Source organism: Mesoplodon mirus (genome assembly GCF_964341445.2).
Source record: "Mesoplodon mirus genome assembly, chromosome: 4".
Taxonomy (NCBI): domain Eukaryota; kingdom Metazoa; phylum Chordata; class Mammalia; order Artiodactyla; family Ziphiidae; genus Mesoplodon; species Mesoplodon mirus.
In genome coordinates this window covers 85,686,684-85,709,995 of record NC_138979.1, presented here as the reverse complement: position 1 = coordinate 85,709,995, position 23,312 = coordinate 85,686,684, and the positions used below count along the sequence as shown (strand labels likewise).

Genomic DNA, 23,312 nt, shown 5'->3' with positions numbered 1-23,312 from the left:
CGAAGACCATATACAGCTTAAAAGGTACTAGAAAACTGTAGGTAATTTTAATAAAATCACTTCAAGAATATAGTATGGTTGTAAAACCACTACAATGTGCTCTAAAATAATTTTTCTACTGAGTTAGGTAAAGTCATCTGTAAATTCTGTAACAACACATTCATATTCACAAAATCTGACTGAAAAATAAACACAACTTTCCATTTCTAACACAGCATAATTCAAAAGTTCACTCTGAATGGGACTGGGTTTTTGGTTTTATTTTGGTTTTAACGCAAAGCATAATTACATAGTTATTCATAATTTGAGGTGTGTTACTTGTTTATTTAACAAAATGCTGCTGCTCTGAAATAAACTTCATTTTCAGAGTGATAGTAATGTTAAAATAAAAAAGACCATGAAAATGCAAGCTGCATTTTAAAAAGCTTATAATAATCATTTAAATTCCGATTGTATCTGTAGGTTCACAATTCTCTACTCTTAGATTTTTAAAAAAACACTTTATATATGGTCAATCTAGATCATAATTAAGTGCATCTTAATGAAGTTTCCACTGATGTATGTAGAAATATGATTTACCAATAGCCAAATAGCATCATTTCTTTATCAAAGATAAGTGGTACTATCTAGAAATAAAGACAGTCCTTCAAGAATTTTATTTTCCTAAGTAAAAATACTTCCCAAGAGCTAAAGGCACAATTTCTATTCACATCTAGCACTGTAACCAACCATAAAATCATTACTTATTTTCAACTTAATAACTGATTGACATTTCTCAAACAAGCTGTTTTCAATCCTGATAGTTCTTTATTTTCTTTGGTAAATTGCTGTTTGCAGTAGGTGTCCATCATGAGAATAATCAAAATTAGATAAATGTGACAAAAGACTGACAAAGTGTTTCACACCCTTGAGTGATACCAAGAATGGGAGAAAAGTGTTGCAAAATACGACTACTGCAGTGCTACTATGGTCTTGCAATAAAACCAACAATGCATCAAGAGCTATCATCTCACATCCAATTTCTTCCCCTCAAGAACAATCTGAACCTCTTTGGCATCCAAAGGCTCATAGGTCAATAAAGCTTCTGCTAGATTCTTGTGCTCTTTTGCATGAGTCTTCAAGATATGTTTTGCTCGCTCATACGAATCCTGAAATACAAAGCAGATATGTAAGAGGCAGAAACCTTAGGAGAAGCACAAACCCTCAATGAGATAAAAAGCCTTTATGCACCCTAAAAAAACTATAAAATCTATTGACTTCTAGTTATGAAAGATAAATGCATTTAAAAGCTTGGTTCCCTAAAGATAACTCTTTCATACTTTCAAATGTTACATTTTTAACCTCAAAGTCTATCATAGAGATAACTGAGGACTACTTAAACAAAAAGCTACTTAAGAAATAAAAGTATACACTGTACTCATCTGCTTTCTAAATAAGGTCTGTGAACACAGAAATCTATTTCTCTTTTCAGTATACGTGCTAAAAGGAAAGGGAGTTTGCTCCTTTTGCCTCTTGAGATTTCACCAATTTACTCAATCTAGAATGGCCAGAAAAGATATAATTTCCATTCTTTTACTTGGTAACACACTCACCTCTCAATACTGTAACACAGTATCATTAGAGGTGATCCCTGACTTCCATACATTTGATTTTTTTTTTGCAACCCACCTTGAACTTTTCATTTAAATCCTTCAACTCTCTTTCCAAAGGTGAGTCTGAATTAAGTTTATCAGCTTATGAATAACGGCAGTAATAACAGTTCATTTTTGGCAGTGTCATATTCGCCTGTACAATGTTTATGCCAATATTTTACTAGCGAATTATATTTTTGTCCTTATAAAATTGGGTGGAAAATGTAAAAGTGAATTTACCAACACCAAGAAGCACAGGTCATATAAACACAATACAATTACTAGACATTTTGAGCATAACCATGTCCAAGTAAAATAATCAAATTAAAGAAAATACATAAAATATTAGAAATATATCAGCTAAAGAAGAACTGAATATTTAAATCACAATGTAAATTGTTCTGGGCTTCCCTAGTGGCACAGTGGTTAAGAATCCGCCTGCCAATGCAGGGGACACGGGTTCAATCCCTGGTCCGGGAAGATCCCACATGCCGCGAAGCAACTAAGCCCGTGTGCCACAACCACTGAAGCCCCGCACCACAGCCACTGAAGCCCGTGCCCTAGAGCCCATGCTCAGCAACAAGAGAAGCCACCGTAATGAAGAGCAGCCCCTGTTCGCTGCAACTAGAGAAAGCCCACATGTAGCAACAAAGACCCAATGCAGCCAAAAATAAAATAAATAAATTTATTTTAAAAAATATATATATACATATATGTGTGTGTGTGTGTGTGTGTGTATATATATATATATATATATATACATATATACATATATATATATATATGTATATATATATATATATATAAATTGTTCTTAGCCTATGGCCAGAATAAAATAAAGATCCAGTCTATGATCAGGGGTTCCAGTCTATGTCAAAAATCCAGTCTATGACATATTTAATCACGGCAGCACCGGTGCACCTATTAACTTTATAAAACAGAGGAACTTTAGTTTTTTTGCAAGCACTCAAATATTTAGGCACATTTTGACTAAATAGATAAATAAACATTTAAAAAAAGATCATTACCCTCAGACGGATTCTGGTTTCCTGTTCAATAGCAGATTGAGTTTCTGGACTCAGTTTCCCTGTATCACTGTAGGTCATAACTCCAAGCTAAAATCAATGAAAAGAAAGAAATCCAACAGAAAAACCTCCAACACTAATGTATGTAACAGAGGAAGTACTATCCTATACATAAGAAAATAAATATCATGGGGGCAAGGAAAAAATACAATATAAAAATGCCCTTGAGGGCAAAAAAACTTCATTATTCTTCTGAAAGTATAATACTAAAAAGTGTGAACAAGAGAGAAAATTTTAAATCCTAAGTATCGTTCTGAGTACCTTCTTAGAAAACCTTAGCAGCTATTCTAGTCCAGAAATCCACAATTCACAGAGTACTGGAATTGCTTTATGGAGCCACAGTGATAATGTAGGAACGTGAAGTATGTGGAAAGGGCAAAGTAAGCAAGCTCAACAAGTAGGTCTTCGATGTCATATGAATAAAAAAGCTAAAGAATTTATATTATCATTTGGTTAATTCATGAAGTAATAACTCTTACTGTTTGAGCAGCTGGAATGGAAAGAGTATGTTACATTTCTCAGAAAATGACATTTAGTTTAGAGTCAGCTTTGTTAAATCCATTTGGAATGAGACAGGGGAAAATCTATCAATTTATAATGAGAATCCTCTCTCACAAAGAGACACTTGGCACATCAACATTTGATACATGAGGAAGGATTAAAATTAGCCATTACCTTTTCACTCATTCCAAATGTGGTGACGATCTGCTTTGCTATTTAGGTTGCATTATCAAAATCACTGGAAGCACCTGAAATTTTGAAATATACATAAAACTCAGGTTAAAAAAAATCTTTAAACCAACAAACACAATTTGAACCAAAGCTATTCTTTACAGCCAACCTGTTGTAATATGATCAGCTCCAAATATAAGTTCCTCTGCCACTCTTCCTCCCATACTGACGTCCATCTGAGCAAGAAGCTGAGCTCTAGTTTCGTTCCGTCGATCATTTTCAGGCAACAGGTACACCCAGACAATTGAAAAACAGAAAAAATTCAGACACAGTTTTGAAACACTTACATTAATAACCTGAATTATCATTTGTCTCTCATGACCTTACTTAATACCATGATGCTGAAAGCTCAGCGGCATTTAATAGAGATGGTCATGGTGATTGATTACCAAACCAGCTATGTATAAAATGAGGAAAGCAAAAGTGCAGTTTATAAATAGTAAGTAGTTAATGCTGCAATACAACTGTTTGTCCCTCGTTGCACAAAAATGTTTAAAACGTCTATAGGGACGTCCCTGGTGGTGCAGTGGTTAAGAATCTGCCTGCCAATGCAGGGGACACGGTTCGAGCCCTGGTCTGGGAAGATCCCACATGCCGCGGAGCAACTCAGCCTGTGCGCCACAACTACTGGGCCCGTGCTCTAGAGCCTGCAAGCCACAACCACTGAGCCCATGTATCACAACTACTGAGGCCCGCACGCCTAGAGCCTGTGCTCTGCAACAAGAGAAGCCACCGCAATGAGAAGCCCACGCACTGCAATGAAGAGCAGCCCCCTCTCGCTTCCACTAGAGAAAGCCCGCGTGCAGCAAAGAAGACCCAACGCAGCCAAAAATAAAATTTAAAACATAAATAAATAAAAATAAACGTCTATAATTAGAGAGATATGAAAATGAAACTTGTACTCAATGAGAAAAAACTTAGAAAAACTATTGAACCAGTCACTATGATACATAATTTCTTTCGAGGGGAAAAGAGCAACTACATATTTAAGAATTATATTTTGCTGTCATTCCTGAATTACATTTCATAATGTAAATATATTATCTGAAATATTAAGGATATCCTTTATTAGCAGGTAAATTTCACAAGTATGTCTGATTTCAAGACAGTTGAGGAAGTTAAAGAAGAAAGTATCAACACACCTAGGAAGTAGCTGAATTTTCTTTTGAAATGTTTCCATCAGCAATTTCCTACATAAGCTCCTGGGGAGCGCTATTTGAAAGAAAAGAAAAACTAAAGATACATGTCCAAGTGTTGGCCCTCGTGGCATGATTGTAGCTTTGTTGATAGGCATAGCATCTTTAGTGTAATATGCAATAATAGCGTGACCAGATTCATGATACGCTGTGATTGTTTTGTTTTTGTTATCAATTTCCACACTTCTACGCTCAGGCTCTAAGAATAAAAATTTACTTAAGTAAAATACTCCATTAAGAAGGTATATTTAAATGAATGAAGCTCCTTTGTCTCAAAGTCATTCTTAGAGTCATATGATTTAATATCATTAATAAATATTTTAAAAGTTTGAAAGTTTAAAAAATGAGTAGATTCCACTCTACAACACATGTAAACCATAATTTGTCAACTGAAAACCAAACTGTAAAAACTATCATCTTAATCCTTATATCAAAAGGAAAAGCTGTATTCTATTTCTAGAAAATAAACTTCTAATTTAACAGGAATATCATAACTAACCTGTTTTGAAGGCAATTCAAGATTTAAAGTAAAAATTAAATTCTGAAAAACAGTAAAATTAACTATTCTTTTATCAGCAATATCAGACAAGAGGAAAGACATGGGCACTCATGCCCCCCAAAGAGTGTAATATAATTTATAATATATTTGTTCTGTAACAGGCCAAACTGTGTTGCTCTGTTAGAGTATATATTTGCATGTTTCTATACCTTTCTTTTTTATAAACTTTCTCTCAAAATTAAGAGTTTTTTCTCGGACTTCCCCGGTGGCGCAGTGGTTAAGAATCCGCCTGCCAATGCAGGGGACACGGGTTCGAGCTCTGGTCCAAGAAGACTCCACATGCCGCGGAGCAACTAAGCCCATGCGCCACAGCTACTGAGCCTGAGTTCTAGAGCCCATAAGCCACAACTACTGAAGCCCACGCACCTAGAGCCCATGTTCCATGAGAAGCCACCACAATGAGAAGCCCATGCACCACAATGAAGAGTAGCCCCGGCTCGCCGCAACTAGAGAAAGCCCGCATGCAGCAACGAAGACCCAATGCAGCCAATAAATAAATAAATAATTTTTTAAAAAAAAACAGAGTGAATTACCACCAAACCAAAAATTATCAAGTGGCAATTTTTTAAAAAAAGAATTTTTTGTCTAACATAATGAACAGTATAAGATAGGGAAAAAATGAAAAAAAAGAAAACCTACCCATTAGGATTTTATCTTTGGAGAACTCTAGTTCCGTCATGGTTACCACTTCTTTTCCATCAACAGCTGCCTTTAAAGCAGCTTGGTTCACAAGATTCTCCAACTCTGCTCCAGAAAAGCCAACAGTACCTCGAGCTATGATTTCTGGATCAACAGCTATATGCAGACAGGACACAATATTAAAATTTCAGAAGAGCTAATAAAAAGCTCTTCATAAAGAACTCACATTGCAAAAGAAAAAAGAAGATAGCCATCATGAGCTGTAATTTTACAAAAGCTTACTTCACTAAATTCTAAGGGGAAAAAGCCAAAACTGCTAGTAAACACACCATTAAAATTGTCATTGGGACAAATCACAAAAGTTATTATATTTAAATAACTTTGTGATAAACAGAGAAAGGTAGAGTTGCCAGATAACGATTTACAAACCTTTAATTATGGCCTAACCACAAACTGAAAAAGCACATTCATAGACGTTTTGTTTTCAGAATTTCATCTTGAAATAACTTTGGACATAAAAGCCCCCCTTATTATCGGAAACATATTTGGTTTTAAGAATTGATTCAGGTATCTTTGAAAATACTGCAGCTTTAATAGCTGCTTTTATTACTCAGGTAGTTCCATAATATTTCCATGTGTTTTGTTTTATAGTCTGCTTCCCCTCTTTTGGCCCCAAAGTGACTATATCATGAGGTACTATGCTCATAATATACAGGTGCTTTTTATATGATTTTATATTTTACATTCATCTAAAGAAACATTTATACATAGATTTCATCAAGTATTATCTAAGTACTCAAAAGAAAACTTTCTTTAGAATCGGGATTCAAAATGACAGAATCTCTGGACACACGTTCATTGAGAAATGGACTTTATGGACAAACAAGAGGAGAGAAAAATAGACATTTAAAGGAATTTGTCTTTTAAGACATCCTGAGTAAGGACCACAAACAGGGTGGATTGATATATTACCATTTTATGGAGATAATGTCTGTATCGTCGAATTAAGACTTACACTGATCAAACTTTATCTTATTGAGATACCACTTCAAGATTTCTGTTCGACCTTTTACATCTGGCCTGGGAACTGTAACCTGCATGTCAAAACGACCAGGACGTATTAAGGCGCTAAAGGGAGAATACAAAAAGAAAATATAAATTAATAAGCTGACTGTGCTGAAGGTCAAGTTAAACAGGACAGACATCCTAAAGAGAAGATGGAAAGACAGTGGCAACCAATATTTATTTTGAACATAAATATTCAGATTAGTTCCTTATAAAACGTGGCTCAAAGAACAGTTTCAATAACCAGAAGGCAGAACAAAGGTTCATATAGATAAATGTGTGCATCTAGATAGCATACAGCCCTTCAGAGACAAAGACATGCAAGTCAGCCAGTCAAGGAACAAATAATTCTACAGCAATCTATTATGAGAGCTACACATCCATCTTACTGCTATTAAGTACAAAATGTTAAACTAGAGTCTTAGGCAAGAACCAACTATTAGATCAAATGAAAGTATGAATAACTTCTATATAATAAAACCAATAAAACTTTTAAACTATAGTAAATTTTATTCTAAAAATCCTCTCTACCCCCCACCCGAAAGCTTTGTGATGTTTAAGTTGTGAGCAGATTCTTTTAGCAGCTTTACTGAGATACAATTTTCATATCATAGAATTTGAAGTCGAAAACCCAGTGTTGTTTTTTTTTAACATCATTGTTGGAGTATAATTTGCTTTACAATGTTGTGTTATTTTCTGCTGTATAACAAAGTGAATCAGTTATACATATACATATGTCCCCATATCCCCTCCCTCTTGCATCTCCCTCCCTGCCACCCTCCCTATCCCACCCCTCTAGGTGGTCACAAAGCACCGAGCTGATCTCCCTGTGCTGTGCCGCTGCTTCCCACTAGCTATCTATTTTACGTTTGGTAGTGTAACCCAGTGGTTTTTAATATATTCAGAGTTGCCCAACCATCACCACAATCTAATTTTAGAGAATTTTTACCCCCTCCCTCTCTTCTCCAGCTGAAAGCAACCCCAAATCTACTGGCAGTTATTCCCCATTTTCCCTAACCTCTGGCAACCACTAAATTCCTTTCTGTTGCTATGGATCTGCTTATTCTAGACATTTCATATAAAAGCAATCATATAATATGTGATGTTTTGTGATGGGTTTCCTTCACTTAGCACAATATTTTTAAAGTTCATCACTATTCTAGAATATATCACAAAAATTTTAATACTTACTTATCTAATGCCTCTGGGAAGTTTGTGGCTCCTATGATGATAACTCCTTCGTTGGGCTTAAAACTATTATAAAAAAAAAAGGACCTTTTCATTGAAAATTAAAACAGCACACATGTAGAAATGTTCTATGCAAAACTGTTTATCGTTAATCTTACTAACAGCAAAGAAAAGGGATTGATCTTTTTAATGCCCAAAATGATAAGGCATCTCTAATTGTTTTCTTAAAATGCCAGTGCACTTCAATAAAAGTGTTAATAATAAATCACCAGGTCATCTGTGGTTACATACCTTCATAATAGTTTTTCTAGTTAGGAAGAGATGACCTGACACAAAAAGCTTGAGTCCCCGACTAATTTTTGAAAAACATTTTCAAGTTTACCAATTCAAATTATTTGCTCCTAGACTTCCAGAATGTCTTATATGACTTTAAGAAACAATTTTTTGATCTACAGCAACACTCAAAATAGGGTTTTATATTTCTTTCGTACATCATAGTAGTACTTAAAAATGCCTTATAATTCCATAATCACATAAACATTCTCTTCTACAATTTCAAACTTGTCTTTTCAGATTAATTTTTGAAAAGGAGTGTTCTTGTAGTCTCTTGAGTTGGTGTTTTACAATTAAATCTTTTCATTAAACTTAAAAATGCTTATTGCTATAATATCCAGGAAAGGAATATTTGCACATATTCGTGAAAGAGTATATTTTATATCCTTAAACAAATGTTGCAATATATAATCGAAAAATTGAATCTCATAGTTTTCTTCCCCAGTCTTGTTTATATTTTCAAAAGTTCAGAACTCTGCATAGGTTTGCATCATTTAATTATACCAGGTTAGTATATTTTACAGATATTTATCTTAACATCATATGCTTTTCCTGAATAAGTTTATCTATTACTAATCCAAATGCACTTATCCAAATCTTTCTTCTAAGTCCCCTGGGTGCCTCAAATTTGTTATGCCCCAAACTGAAGACATTGTCCCTGATGCCTTCCTCTTTCCTGACTCTTTGTAAGCTACTCTGTCATCTGTCTTCCCCATCCTAGTAGATAACATCACTGAAATACCAAAGCAGGAAAAATCCTGGACTCCATCCCTCCCTGAAATCACCACATCCTGTTGCTCATCAAGTTCAGTATTTTCTACCTGCTTACCATTTTTCATTTCCTATTACTTTCTCACTTATAATTTTGAAATGCTCTTTTCTAGTTTTGCTCCCCTGATGTTCATCTTTACGTTGCTGCCAGAGTGACCTTTCTAAAATATATTTGTGAAGATGTAACACCTCTACTTATGTAGTGGATCCCCATCACATGAAGGAGAAAGTTCATGTTCTAGGAGGACACTTGCTTTTTTTGGTTTGGCTCTGATCCTCCAGTTTTGTCTCTCCATGCCATTCCCGGTAACTGTATTCTAGTTTTCCACGTGACTTGTTATGTTGTTTCACGCCTCGTCCTTTTGCTCAGGCTGCCTTTTCTAGAATCCCCTTCACATCCCCGCTCTACACTGTGTGTGTCTTTTAAGACACAGACCTGTCTTTGCAGCATTTCCTGAGCTACCCAGATACAGCTGACTCCTCTTTCCTGTGTGCCCTTCCTGTACTCTGTTCACATCAGTTGTAGAGCTTTTGAATGATACTTTGCTGTTCTTACTTGTTTTCATGTAGCTCTCCTGGACTACAGAGCAGAATCGGTCTTCTATTTATATTTCCAGCTTTTCTCCCAGGATAGTGCCTATGATTTGACAGATCCAGTAAATGTTTGTGGTCTTACTGATTGATTGAATGACCAAATGAATGAATATGATGTTTTCTGGAATGAGGTGTTTGTTTTGTTTTGTTTTTATAGGAAGGAGCAACAAATCCAGAAATTGGAGAAAAAGAAAATGATACTGATATTGAACGTGCTCCATAGGAGCAAACAGATCATAACAATTTGACTTTTTTTTTTTTTTTTTTTTGCCGTACGCAGGCCTCTCACTGTTATGGCCTCTCCCGTTGCGGAGCACAGGCTCCGGATGCGCAGGCTCAGCGGCCATGGCTCACGGGCCCAGCCGCTCCGCGGCATGTGGGATCTTTCCGGACCGGGGCACGAACCCGTGTCCCCTGCATCAGCAGGCAGACCCTCAACCACTGCACCACCAGTGAAGCCCTTTTTTTTTTTCATTTCTTTTTAAGTATGTTTCTTTTGCTCCGTTTCTTCAGAAGTATCCCAACTACTACCAACTTTTTCTTCCTGAAAATGCCTCAACCCTCTGAAATTCTTTTCTGCTACTTTATTTTATTTAAATATTTGTGGATAGAGATAGACATATATGTACTTAAAATTCATAGTAGTAAATGTTCTCATTAATGTATCTGTGGCTGCATTTTACAGATATGATGTCAGCATTAGGATTAGGAGAAGAGGAAGGTATAGAATCACCTTGGGATTCTGAGGTACTGTCTTCTATTATTATTATTATTTTTTATTTTAAAATATAAGCACTGAATGATGTTAAAACATAAAGGGGGGGTGCTTTGACTTTACTTTCTCACCTTTGCATTTGCCCTTCAAAATTTTTTCCTTACATTTTTAACCTGTAATTAATTAAATAATTGTGTGCTAAGTATAATAACTACCACATAGTGCACTTTTGTTAATTTGCAAGATTCACCTAATGAAACCAGTGTAGCACAGAGCAAAAACCAAGGCTTAGAAGTCATAAGGAATCAGTTTGGGTTCTGAAGTTAAATTTATCTAAAAACTGAAGCATTATTCCAGGTCAGCCTATGGCCAAATGTATGTTTCTTTTTTCTTTTCTTTTTTTAAAAAATTTTTGTTGGAGTCTAGTTGATTTACAATGTTGTGTTACTTTCAGATATACAGCAAAGTGAATCAGTTATACATATATCCACTCTTTTTTCGATTCCTTCCCCATATAGGCCATTACAGAGTATTCAGTAGAGTTCTCTGTGCTATACAGGAGGTCCTTATTATTGATCTATTTTATATATAGTAGGGTGTATCTGTCAGTCCCAGTCTCCCAAGCAAATGTATGTCTCTTTGGTACATATGGATGTGTAAAACTCCTAGTGAGGTTCAGAGAGAAACAGGTTGAAATGTAGTTTTTTACCACTTAGACCTGAAAAAGATAGTGCCTGAGACTTGAAAGTATTAGTACATTTGGATTTTCAAATAGATCTGCAAGGAACGTTTCAAGAGAAGCAAAAGAATGGGGAATAATAAGTATGTGGCGTTATAATAACAACAGTTTGGTTTAGCGATGTTTTAATAAGTACACACCATTTTGGATAAACTAGTGTGCGTTGAGTACCTTTATGGCAGCCATACTTGAAGTAACGTAAATATAAAGTAATGATGACCTGTTGTAAGGTGACAGCTATGGAAAGAGATAAGAAGGGCCTGATCTGTTAGACCTAGGCAGCTGCTGCAGTGATACAGCACTGTGTTTAAAGTCAAAAGACATGGTAGCATCCTGGTTCTGTCACGAGCTGTGGGATCTCGGAAAAACTTGTCTACCCTGGTTGAGCGTCAGTGACGTCCTTCGTAAAAATGGTACTGGTACCCACTTGTCAGGTAGGTGTAGGGAACAGATGTGGTAAGAGCTGTGAACACACCTTGTAAACTGTAAAGGGTGCTATAGAAATGTAAGACAAAAATGATCACAGTGCATGGACATATATACACTACCAAACGTAAGGTAGATAGATAGTGGGAAGCAGCCGCAGAGCACAGGGAGATCAGCTCGGTGCTTTGTGACTGCCTGGAGGGGTGGGATGGGGAGGGTGGGAGGGAGGGAGCTGCATGAGGGAAGGGATGTGGGAACAGATGTATATGTATGACTGATTCACTTTGTTATAAAGCAGAAACTAATAAAAAATGGTCACAGTGGCAATTAGTGACTCACTAAATGCTGGGGCACTTTTTTAAAACCTGAAGGACAATAAAATGACAGTAGTGTTAAGAATAGGAAAATTAGAACGGGCATGTGGATTTCTAGCTTGGGGTATGTTAAGTTTCTATATAGACTGTTATCGGAGATCTCCTATAGGTATCAAGTGCTTTGGTACTTGAAGTCCACTCAACATTTTAAATGTTTTGTTCTTAAATAAATTCCTGTTATTGAATACCAACTATATGCTGGGCAGTTAGACACTGACTGTACCAATTGAGGGGTAAGGCTGTAGTGGTGGGAACATAAAACCCAACAGGAATCCTTTATAAGTCACTGTTAAGTCCTTCATGTAAAGAAAATGGAGAGAGCTTCCCTGGTGGCGCAGTGGTTGAGAGTCCACCTGCCGATGCAGGGGATACAGGTTCGTTCCCCGGTCCGGGAAGATCCCACGTACCGCAGACCGGCTGGGCTCGTGAGCCATGGCCGCTAAGCCTGCGCGTCCAGAGCCTGTGCTCCTCAACGGGAGAGGCCACAACAGTGAGAGACAAAGAAAATGGAGAATGTTACGTTAGACAACATTGAGAGAGTTTGTAGTTAGGATGGGGATGGGAGTGGGAGTGGAATTTAGGTAGTCAGAAAAGATCTGCATGTGAGAAAAGCTACCAAGGGGAGGATGGGAAAGAGCCAGTCATGTCAGGGTCCAGGAGAGGGACATTCTGGACAAAGAGAGCAGCGGATCCCATCATTACACTCTCGCATCTTGGAAGGACCAGGAAACAGGAAGTGGGGTAACTGTCCTTACAATCACTTTTATCATTGTTGTTGTATGTAGAAAATAAAATGTGCATAAGAAAAGCTTGGCACATTTAGATGCTTAATAAATAAAAGTTCTTATTCTTCCCTTATTAAAGCTTGCTGTACTTTTTTGAAGAGTTGCATAACTATATTTAAATTTTCTCCTATTATTTAAACATAACAGTTTTTATTACTACTTCGCTATTTTATTCAACTATTTTTCCTATCAATAAAAATTTTATCAAATTACAGATTCTTATAAGCCCTTGTTTACCTAAATGAAGCATCTTCTACAGTGTTCTGTTTATGCTCAACATGAAATACTTCATGGTTTCTTTTCATGCCAAGTATATTATTTTAATACTAAAAATTTCTGTCTTTAGAAATATTTTAAATTTATAGCAAGGGTACTTATTAAAGCATTTATTTAAACACATATTTTTTAAAAATACTCTCTTCTTTTGACAATGAATGTAAAGTAGAGTTAGGTGTTTTGAAGTTAATTCTTTGCTGAAATGTGCCTGTAAGTCAGGCACATTTTTTGTCTGTGAAAATAATTCCTCTGGCTTTCCATGCTCAGTTTACAGAGTCAGTAGCCAAATGAGGATAAAAGATAGACTTGATCTAGAGAGTGTATATGAAGTTTTCTATTTCAGTGTTTGGGTTTTCAATGCATGCTTCTCTTATTTTTAAATCTAATTGCTTGTAAAGTAGGAAATTTTTAAAAAGTAGGGTATTTCCAGCTATTAGAAGGGGATTAGGAAAGCTTTATGCAACTCATTATTAATATCAATTTTAACAGAGTATCTCTGAGAGACTTCCAGAGAAGTATGTTGATCATTTATCTGGAGCTGCAGGTCAAAGAGGAAAAAATATATTAAATGGACAAGTAGAAGGTAAGAACTATATTTTTATGAAAAAGTCATTTGACAGCATGTTGATTTAAAATGGGAATTCTGATATATTCTAATAGCCAAAGAAAATCACCTGTCGGTTAAGAGGAAGTATCATTCCTCACACTGATTTCAAGTTGAACTGAGCCTGTCTCATTCTGGAAAAGAAGTGCTGTATCAGAAGAACTAAGCAGCTACATCTTTTTTTCTTGTCAAAAATCCATCAGCAGTTTTTAGGCAGTTTTTATTTGGCCAAAAAGCAGTGCTTGAATACCTAACTGTGTGGTGTGTTCTATTTAAGCTCTGAGTGTCCAGATGTTCTTTTGTAGACAACATGCCATGATATAATCATCTATCTCCATGTCTGTTACCAAGTTACACTGTGAACTGTGCCACCCTTTTGAGGTGGTCCTCAAAGACACAGTTTGCTTGTTGTTTAACCAAGTGTCCTAAAGCATGTACCTGAAGTTATATCATTTTTTATTCTAAAAAGCTACGCAGCTTATATTCTGAAAACTATTAAAAAAACATAACACTGTTGATGCAAAAAAAAAAAAAGGAAAATCACCTGTCAAATGCATAGTGAGGAAAAAGATGAGAAAAGGAGGGAAGCTGTGTATCTTATCTGGTGTCAGCCACAGATTAAATTGAGAGTCCCCTTTAAGGAGCTAAATTATTAGTTCCGTTTCAAGGTACTCTACAACCTAAGGAAAGTCGGGAAATGAGGAAGAGGAAAGAAGGACTAAAGAATGAGAGAGGCAGAGGTTACAGGGAGTAAATGAAGGAAAAGGAAGCAGGGGTCTGTGGAGGACGGGGGCAAAGTAAAATAGGTCTTTAGAAAAGGGAAGAGAAGAGTATTTGAAACGTGAGACAAATTTGAAGTGAGCTTCCAGCACCGAAACTTGTCAGAGACGAACAGCAAAGCTTTCCCACTCTTACTGTGGGAATGTAGAAGCAGACTGATAGGCCAGAGTTTCTCAAATTTTAATTAGTCCCCTGGGGACCTTGTGAAAAGTGCACATGCTGAGCAGCAGGTCTGGGATTGTGCATTTCTGACAAGCTCTCAGAGTAGCAAGGGTGTAGGCTTGCATTGAGAGAAATCTGGAAGAGGAGCCACTGGATAGTTCAAGACAGAACAGGATCAAGGAAGAGTATTATTTTGTTTTTCTTTCTGAGTGTGTTTATAGCCAGAGGGTAGCAAAGCGTTGAAGTAGAACTTATAGATGTAAGGTGCCACTGCTAAGCAAAGAGGAAAAAAGAAGTGGTGGGGATGATCCATAAAAAGAATGTCAAAGGGAGAGAATTAAGACCACAGATCCAGAGACTACCTTTGAAGAGGAAAGAATATAGTGAAAGGAAAGAGGGGGGAAAGAAGGGTGTTAGGGAGGTGATTGTGGAGGTGATGAGGAAACTTGAGAGAACTCTCGTTAGATGACTTCAGTGTATTTACACTGAAACAAGGTTAGGTCATTGCTGCTCCAGAGAATACTGGAAGCAGGAGTGGGTGCTAGAATTGAGGTAAACCCCAGCTCCTCCTTCTAACTATCAGGCATCAAAGATATATGTTGTGTTGGTATGTGTTATTCAAATGAGATTAATTTGAATATGGAAGCATTGGCTGTTTTTTGTTTTTTTAAGATAGGTTTGTGGTTTTTTTTTTTTGGCTGCTTGGCTTGGCATGTGGGATCTTAATTTCCCCGACCAGGGATTGAACCCGTGCCTCCTGCAGTAGAAGCATGGGGTCTTCACCACTGGACCGCCAGGGGAGTCCCTAAGATAGCTAATTTTTTGATGATAATTGTTTCACAAAAATCCTTTTAAACATTAGCATGATATACTGAACCAAACTAATTTTGGAAACAAAAGAAATTAATAGGGTTCATTCCCTAAATGCTAGAATTGTTATTTTCAGTAAATACTACACTGATTTTGAAATATGAAAGATTTTTAATATCTAATAATTCTGTGGCAGTAAAATTTACTTTTTCCCTTTTGATAATCGTACTTCGATGTTGAAAACTTATAATACGTTATTTCTTAGATGTGCCTTATATACCTTCTTGCATGAGTGGATCGAGAAACTTTAAGATGACTAAACTAGAGGATCCAAGAAATGTAGGCATACCAGTAGCCCACATGGGTATGGAAAAACATGAATATTTTTATGAACTATTATTCTACAAGTGTATATCCAAGCTGATCAGTTCATAACCCTTTCTCTGATGAGAAATGAATTATACATTCAGCTGAACTGTCATCCCAACTGTGCACTTCCTAAATTACAGGACAAACTGAAGAACATGATAAATACCTGTAGTATAACGGTGTAAATGATGCTGCTGTATTGCATTCAAGATGTGCTGTTGCATTTTACCATCAGCTTTCACATTTACCTTCTCGGGGTCATGATTTGTTGCTCTGATTAAAGATCACTTTTCTCCTCATCAATCAGCATGTTCACATTGGTACATGTGCATTTTTCTATTTTATAAAGGCTTTTGGAACATAATCTTCCTTTTGAAATCTTAACTGCATGTTTTGTTAAACCTGTACTCCTATTTTTTCTTCAGTATCTATAGTGGATTCATATGTCTGTCTTGTTGCAGTCCTAACTTCCCCCAAGAAACAAAACACCAAAACCTAAAGTATTCACTGCCAAGGCCAAGCATGAGGGTTCTGCTCAGTACTAACTGCATGAATATATAGTTGGCTTTCATAGTTACGTGTAATTGATTCTATGTCCCTTTTGCCTTTTAGATTCTCCTGAAAAATATCCTCACTTGAAGGTAAAAACTTATATTTTTGTCTTGAATTATTAACTACAGATTGTATCAAATGTACATTATTTATTAATCAACTTGTTTCAAAACCCATTCAGCCTGCAGTTGGAGTGAAAGATTCTGTTCCTAATAAAGCAGTAGGAATGAAGGATTTACAAACAGCCAGATCAGGTAAATTTTGCAGTGCAAATTTCACTCTGGAAAGAGGTACACTAAAATATTTGAAACGCTCACAGCCTTCATATTCCTAATTCTTTTTTCTTTTGTTTTTGCAAGTTTAATTGAAGGATTTGACATAAATAAGGCACATGTTATTGTTGGTATCCATGTTTTGAAAAAAAGATATTTACAAGCATAAGAAAAAGATATTTTTAAAATGTAAGCTTTAACTCAGATGTTTCTATGTACGTTTCAATACCCTAAAGTTCTCAGTTAGGAATCTCTGTACTTCTTAGGGATTCTCAGAGGTTAATTATTAGATTCTAAGATTTTTCCAGTTTTATAAAATGCTTATTTGAATTCTGACCTTAACCTAGAGTAAAGCTTCACTTGCTAACATGTCAATTGTATTTCAAATTTAATTATTTCATTTTAGTGGTGTTACACGGATGAGCTTAAACCAACCAGATGTTTTGATTAGCAGACTCTGTGTGTGTGTGTGTGTGTGTGTGTGTGCGTGTGTGTGGTCTTTGATTATTAAAAGTGGGGGAAAGTAATCATACCTTAATGACGATTTGATAGACACAATCTTGTAAAACAGTAATTCTGAACGTTTTGGGCTTTAAGATCCTTTTATTTATTTGTTTGTTATTTTTTATGATGCAGATATATAGGATCCTTTTATACTTTTAAAAATTATTGAGAATTCCAAGGAACTTTTGTTTAAGTAGGTTGTATCTACTGATGTTTACTGTATTGGAAAATAAAACTGAAAAATTTAAAATACAAACACACACTCATACATTCTATTAGCCATTAGAAGTATGACGTTATCACATATCTTGTCTCTGGAAAACTGCTCTGTACACTTAAAACAGAATGAGAATGGAAATAACGTTTACTGTTATTGTGAAAATAGTTTTGACCTCTTGGACCCCTTGAACGGTTGAGTCTTGGGACTCCAGGGATGCTCAGGTGACACTTGAGAACCACTGTTTTAAACCATTTACAGAGCTCATGGATGTGAAATGATAAAGGGACGCTTGTGATGAAACAGGCTTTAAACTTTCACTTTTACATTTCTTGCTTTCTTCTTTGATTTGTCTTTTTTTTAATGTATACAGCAGGTTCTTATTAGTCATCAATTTTATACACATCAGTGTATACATGTCATTCCCAATCTCCCAATTCATCCCACCACCATCCCCAACGCCCTGCGGTTTTCCCTCCTTGGTGTCCATACGTTTGTTTTCTACAACTGTGCCTCAATTTCTGCCCTGCAAACCAGTTCATCTGTACCATTTTTCTAGGTTCCACATATATGCGTTAATATACGATATTTGTTTTTCTCTTTCTGACTTACTTCACTCTGTATGACAGTCTCTGGATCCATCCACGTCTCAACAAATGACCCAATTTCATTCCTTTTTTATGGCTGAGTAATATTCCATTGTATATATGTACCCCATCTTCTTTATCCATTCGTCTGTCGATGGGCATTTAGGTTGCGTCCATGACCTGCCTACGGTAAATAGTGCTGCAGTGAACATTGGGGTGCATGTGTCTTTTTGAATTATGGTTTTCTCTGGGTATATGCCCAGTAGTGGGATTGCTGGATCATATGGTAATTCTATTTTTAGTTTTTTAAGGAACCTCCATACTGTTCTGCATAGTGGCTGTATCAGTTACATTCCCACCAACAGTGCAAGAGGGTTCTCTTTTCTCCATACCCTGTCCAGCCTTTGTTGTTTGTACATTTTCTGATGAAGCCCATTCTAACTGGTGTGAGGTGATACCTCATTCTAGTTTTGATTTGTATTTCTCTAATAATTAGTGATGTTGAACAGCTTTTCATGTGCTTCTTGGCCATCTGTATGTCTTCTTTGGAGAACTGTCTATCTAGGTCTTCTGCCCATTTTTGGATTGGGTTGTTTGTTTTTTTAATATTGAGCTGCATGAGCTGTTTATATGTTTTGGAGATTAATCCTTTGTCCGTTGATTTGTTTGCAAATATTTTCTCCCATTCTGAGGGTTGTCTTTTTATCTTGTTTATGGTTTCCTTTCCTGTGCAAAAGCTTTGAAGTTTCACTAGGTCCCATTTGTTTATTTTTGTTTTTATTTCCATTACTCTAGGAGGTGGATCAAAAAAGATCTTGCTGTGATTAATGTCAAAGAGTGTTCTTCCTATGTTTTCCTCTAAGAGATTTATAGTGTCCAGTCTTACATTTAGGTCTCTAATCTATTTTGAGTTTATTTTTGTGTATGGTGTTAGGGAGTGTTCTAATATCATTCTTTCCATGTATCTGTCCAGTTTTCCCAGCACCACTTATTGAAGAGACTGTCTTTCTCCATTGTATGTCCTTGCCTCCTTTGTCATAGATTAGTTGACCATAGGTGTGTGGGTTTACCTCTGGGCTTTCTATCTTGTTCCATTGATCTATGTTTCTGTTTTTCTGCCAGTACCATATTGTCTTGATTACTGTAGCTTTGTAATATAGCCTGACGTCAGGGAGTCTAATTCCTCCATCTGCGTTTTTTTTTCCCTCAAGACTGCATTAGGTATTCGGGGTCTTTTTTGTCTCCATACAAATTTTACGATTTTTTGTTCTAGTTCTGTAAAAAATGCCATTGGTAATTTGATAGGGATTGCATTGAATCTGTAGATTGCTTTGGGTAGTATAGTCATTTTCACAATATTGATTCTTCCAATCCAAGAACATGGTTTATCTCTCCATCTGTTGGTACCATCTTTAATTTCTTTCATCAGTGTCTTATACTTTTCTGCATACAGATCTTTTGTCTCCCTAGGAGGGTTTATTCCTAGGTATTTTATTCTTTTTGTTGCAATGGTAAATGAGAGTGTTTCCTTAATTTCTCTTTCATATTTTTCATCATTAGTGTATAGGAATGCAAGAGATTTCGGTGCATTAATTTTGTATCCTGCACCTTTACCAAATTCTTTGATTAGCTCTAGTAGTTTTCTGGTGGCATCTTTAGGATTCTCTATGTATGGTATCATGTCATCTGCAAACAGTGACAGTTTTACTTCTTCTTTTGCAATTTATATTCCTTTTATTTCTTTTTCTTCTCTGATTGCTGAGGCTAGGACTTCCAAAACTATGTTGAATAATAGTGGTGAGAGTGGACATCCTTGTCTTGTTCCTGATCTTAGAGGAAATGCTTTCAGTTTTTCACCATTGAGAATGATGTTTGCTGTGGGTTTGTAATATATGACCTTTATTATGTTGAGGTACGTTCCCTCTATGCCCACTTTCTGGAGAGTTTTTATCATAAATTGGTGTTGAATTTTGTTGAAAGCTTTTTCTGCATCTATTGAGATGATCATATGGTTTTTATTCTTCAATTTGTTAATATGGTGTATCACATTGATTGATTTGTGTATATTGAAGAATCCTTGCATCCCTGGGATAAATCCCAGTTGATCATGGTGTATGATCCTTTTAATGCATTGTTGGATTCTGTTTGCTAGTATTTTGTTGAGGATTTTTGCATCTATATTCATCAGTGATATTGGTCTGTAATTTTCTTTTTTTGCCGTATCTTTGTCTGGTTTTGGTATCAGGGTGATGGTGGCCTCGTAAAATGAGTTTGGGAGTGCTCCTTCCTCTGCAATTTTTTGGAAGAGTTTGAGAAGGATGGGTGTTAGCTCTCCTCTAAATGTTTGATAAAATTCACCTGTGAAGCCATCTGCTCCTGGACTTTTGTTTGTTGGAAGATTTTTCATCACAGCTTCAATTTCATTACTTGTGATTGGTCTGTTCATATTTTCTGTTTCTCCTGGTTCAGTCTTGGAAGGTTATACCTTTCTAAGAATTTGTCCATTTCTTCCAGGTTGTCCATTTTATTGGCATAGAGTTGCTTGTAGTAGTCTCTTAAGATGCTTTGTCTTTCTGCGGTGTCTGTTGTAACTTCTCCTTTTTCATTTCTAATTTTATTGATTTGAGTCCTCTCCCTCTTTTTCTTGATGAGTCTGGCTAATGGTTTATCAATTTTGTTTATCTTCTCAAAGAACCAGCTTTTAGTTTTATTGATCTTTGCTATTGTTTTCTTTGTGTCTATTTCATTTATTTCTGCTCTGATCTGTATGTTTTCTTTCCTTCTGCTAACTTTGGGTTTTGTTTGTTCTTCTTTCTCTAGTTCCTTTAGGTATAAAGCTAGATTATTTATTTGAGATTTTTCTTGTTTCTTGAGGTAGGCTTGTATAGCTATAAACTTCCCTCTTAAGACTGCTTTTGCTGCATCCCATAGGTTTTGGATTGTTGTGTTTTCATTGTCATTTGTCTCTAGGTATTTTTTGATTTCCTCTTGGATTTCTTCAGTGATCTCTTGGTTATTTAGCAATTTACTGTTTAGCCTCCATGTGTTTGTGTATTTTTTGTTTTTCCACTGTAATTCATTTCTAATCTCATAGTGTTGTGGTCAGAAAAGATGCTTGATATGATTTCAATTTTCTTAAATTTACTGAGGCTTGGTTTGTGACCCAAGATGTGATTTATCCTGGAGAATGTTCTGTGCGCACTTGAGAAGAAAGTGTAATCTGCTGTTTTTGGATGGAATGTCCTATAAATATCAATTAAATCTATCTGGCCTATTGTGTCATTTAAAGCTTCTGTTTCCTTATTTATTTACATTTTGGATGATCTGTCCATTGGTGCAAGTGAGGTGTTAAAGTCCCCCACTATTATTGTGTTACTGTTGATTTCCTCTTTTACAGCTGTTAGCCGTTGCCTTATATATTGAGGTGGTCCTATGTTGGATGCATATATATTTATAATTGTTATATATTCTTCTTGGATTGATCCCTTGATCATTATATAGTGTCCTTCCTTGTCTTTTGTAACATTCTTTATTTTAAAGTCTATTTTATCTGATATGCGTATTGCTACTCCAGCTTTCTTTTGATTTCCATTTGCATGGAATATCTTTTTCCATCCCCTCACTTTCAGTCTGTATGTGTCCGTAGGTCTGAAGTGGGGCTCTTGTAGACAGCATATATATGGGTCTTGTGTTTGTATCCATTCAGCAAGCCTGTGTCTTTTGGTTGGAGCATTTAATCCATTCACGTTTAAGGTAATTATCAATATGTATGTTCCTATGACCATTTTCTTAATTCTTTTGTGTTTGTTTTTTTTCACACTTTAAAAACTTTATTTATATTAAAAAAACTCATTTGTTTTTAAAAGCATTAACAAGAGAGAAAGAAAACCAGAAAAGGTATGGAGCAGAAGACATGCCCCTTAGTAGTGTTCTGTGGGAAGGTGGGATTTTTGGTTCTCTGAAATTGAACGTTTAGTGTTTTTATAAATGAAAAGGAAAAAACAAACAGCTTTAACTTTAAGTCCCCAAAAGCCCATGGCTGTTCTATTACCCACACCCCACCGACAAAAAGAGCACCAGGAAAAGAGCAGCAGAAGACAAGAGAAATGAAGAGTGGAGCCACATCTGGATGGGGGCGATTTCCCTTGTGCAGTATGCTCTTAGGGTCACAGAGAGGAAAAGGCTCCTTTTTGCCAGAAAAGGAGTGGGACGAAATGTGAAGGGGAAAAGGGGTAAATAAGGAATTTTAATGCAGAGGGGAAGGGGGGTGGTGGGTTGTGCACTTTTCTCCTACCCCAAAGCCTCAATATATAAAGGAAGGGGGAGGGAGGAGGATAAAGATTTCCAGTTGCATTAAACAGAGCTTTTAGATTAAGGGGAGGAGTAAAAGGCAAATAAGGGAAAGGGTTAAAAAAAAATCAACCGCATAGCAGCTGATTCCTCTAGCCCAACCTGCTAATATACACTAAACTAAAAGGAGGAGGTATGGGATGGTGGGGGGTCGGGGAGGGGGATATGGACACGACTTCCCTATAACCACTTCAGAGATGACAATCATTCTGGGCAGCTAAGGAGTAAGAGCCACACCACTCACTCCTCCCACCAATCTCATCTGGAGGTTCATCAGAACAGGATTTTTGCAAAATCCCAACATATACAGTTGAGGAAAACCTTCTGTGGCTAAAATTAGAGGCTACTCCAATTCCCAGTGGAGAGACTGAGGTTCTCTAGGTCACCTCTCCTCTTCTTTCTGCTATTTAGGGCCAAGAAGTAGGTAAGAAAGCAACAAATTTACTACATTTTGACAGAATTAAACTTGTATTATTTTGAAGGAGCCTGTGATCAAGAGTGATAAATGCGTACTGTCATCCCTAGAGCAACTGCTAAGACATAACTCACAATAGGAGGAACAGGGAATTTCCTGTTAGTCCAGTGGTTAGAACTCCGTGCTCTCACTGCCAAGGGCCCGGGTTCAATTCCTGTTGGGGAACTAAGATCCCACAAGCCATGCTGTGCAGCCAAAAAAGAAGAAGAGGAACACAGGGATCTCTTTAGATACGAGAAAAACAGAAAACAAATAGCAAATGGCAGATGTAAAAGCCACTACATAAATATTAAATATGAATGAACTAAACACCCTACTCAAACAACAGAGATTTTCACACTGGATTAAAAAAAAAAACAAGATTGGGCTTCCCTGGTGGTGCAGTGGTTGAGAGTCCGCCTGCCGATGCAGGGGACATGGGTTCGTGCCCCGGTCTGGGAAGATCCCACATGCCGCGGCCAGCTGGGCCCGTGAGCCATGGTCACTGAGCCTGCACGTCCAGAGCCTGTGCTCCGCAATGGG

General features: G+C 36.5%; 1 protein-coding gene across 1 annotated transcript in view; it reads left to right on the top strand.

Annotated features, from left to right (window-relative positions):
• The window catches only part of LOC309802312 (ankyrin repeat domain-containing protein 26-like), a 162,158-nt gene that overhangs the window by 43,436 nt on the left and 95,410 nt on the right, over positions 1–23,312 (top strand). The window contains exons 17-21 of the mRNA XM_082617748.1: positions 10,479–10,540; positions 13,598–13,691; positions 15,730–15,828; positions 16,446–16,474; positions 16,567–16,639. Coding sequence (XP_082473874.1) covers positions 10,479–10,540; positions 13,598–13,691; positions 15,730–15,828; positions 16,446–16,474; positions 16,567–16,639 — 357 coding nt within the window. The remainder of the gene's footprint in view (positions 1–10,478; positions 10,541–13,597; positions 13,692–15,729; positions 15,829–16,445; positions 16,475–16,566; positions 16,640–23,312) is intronic.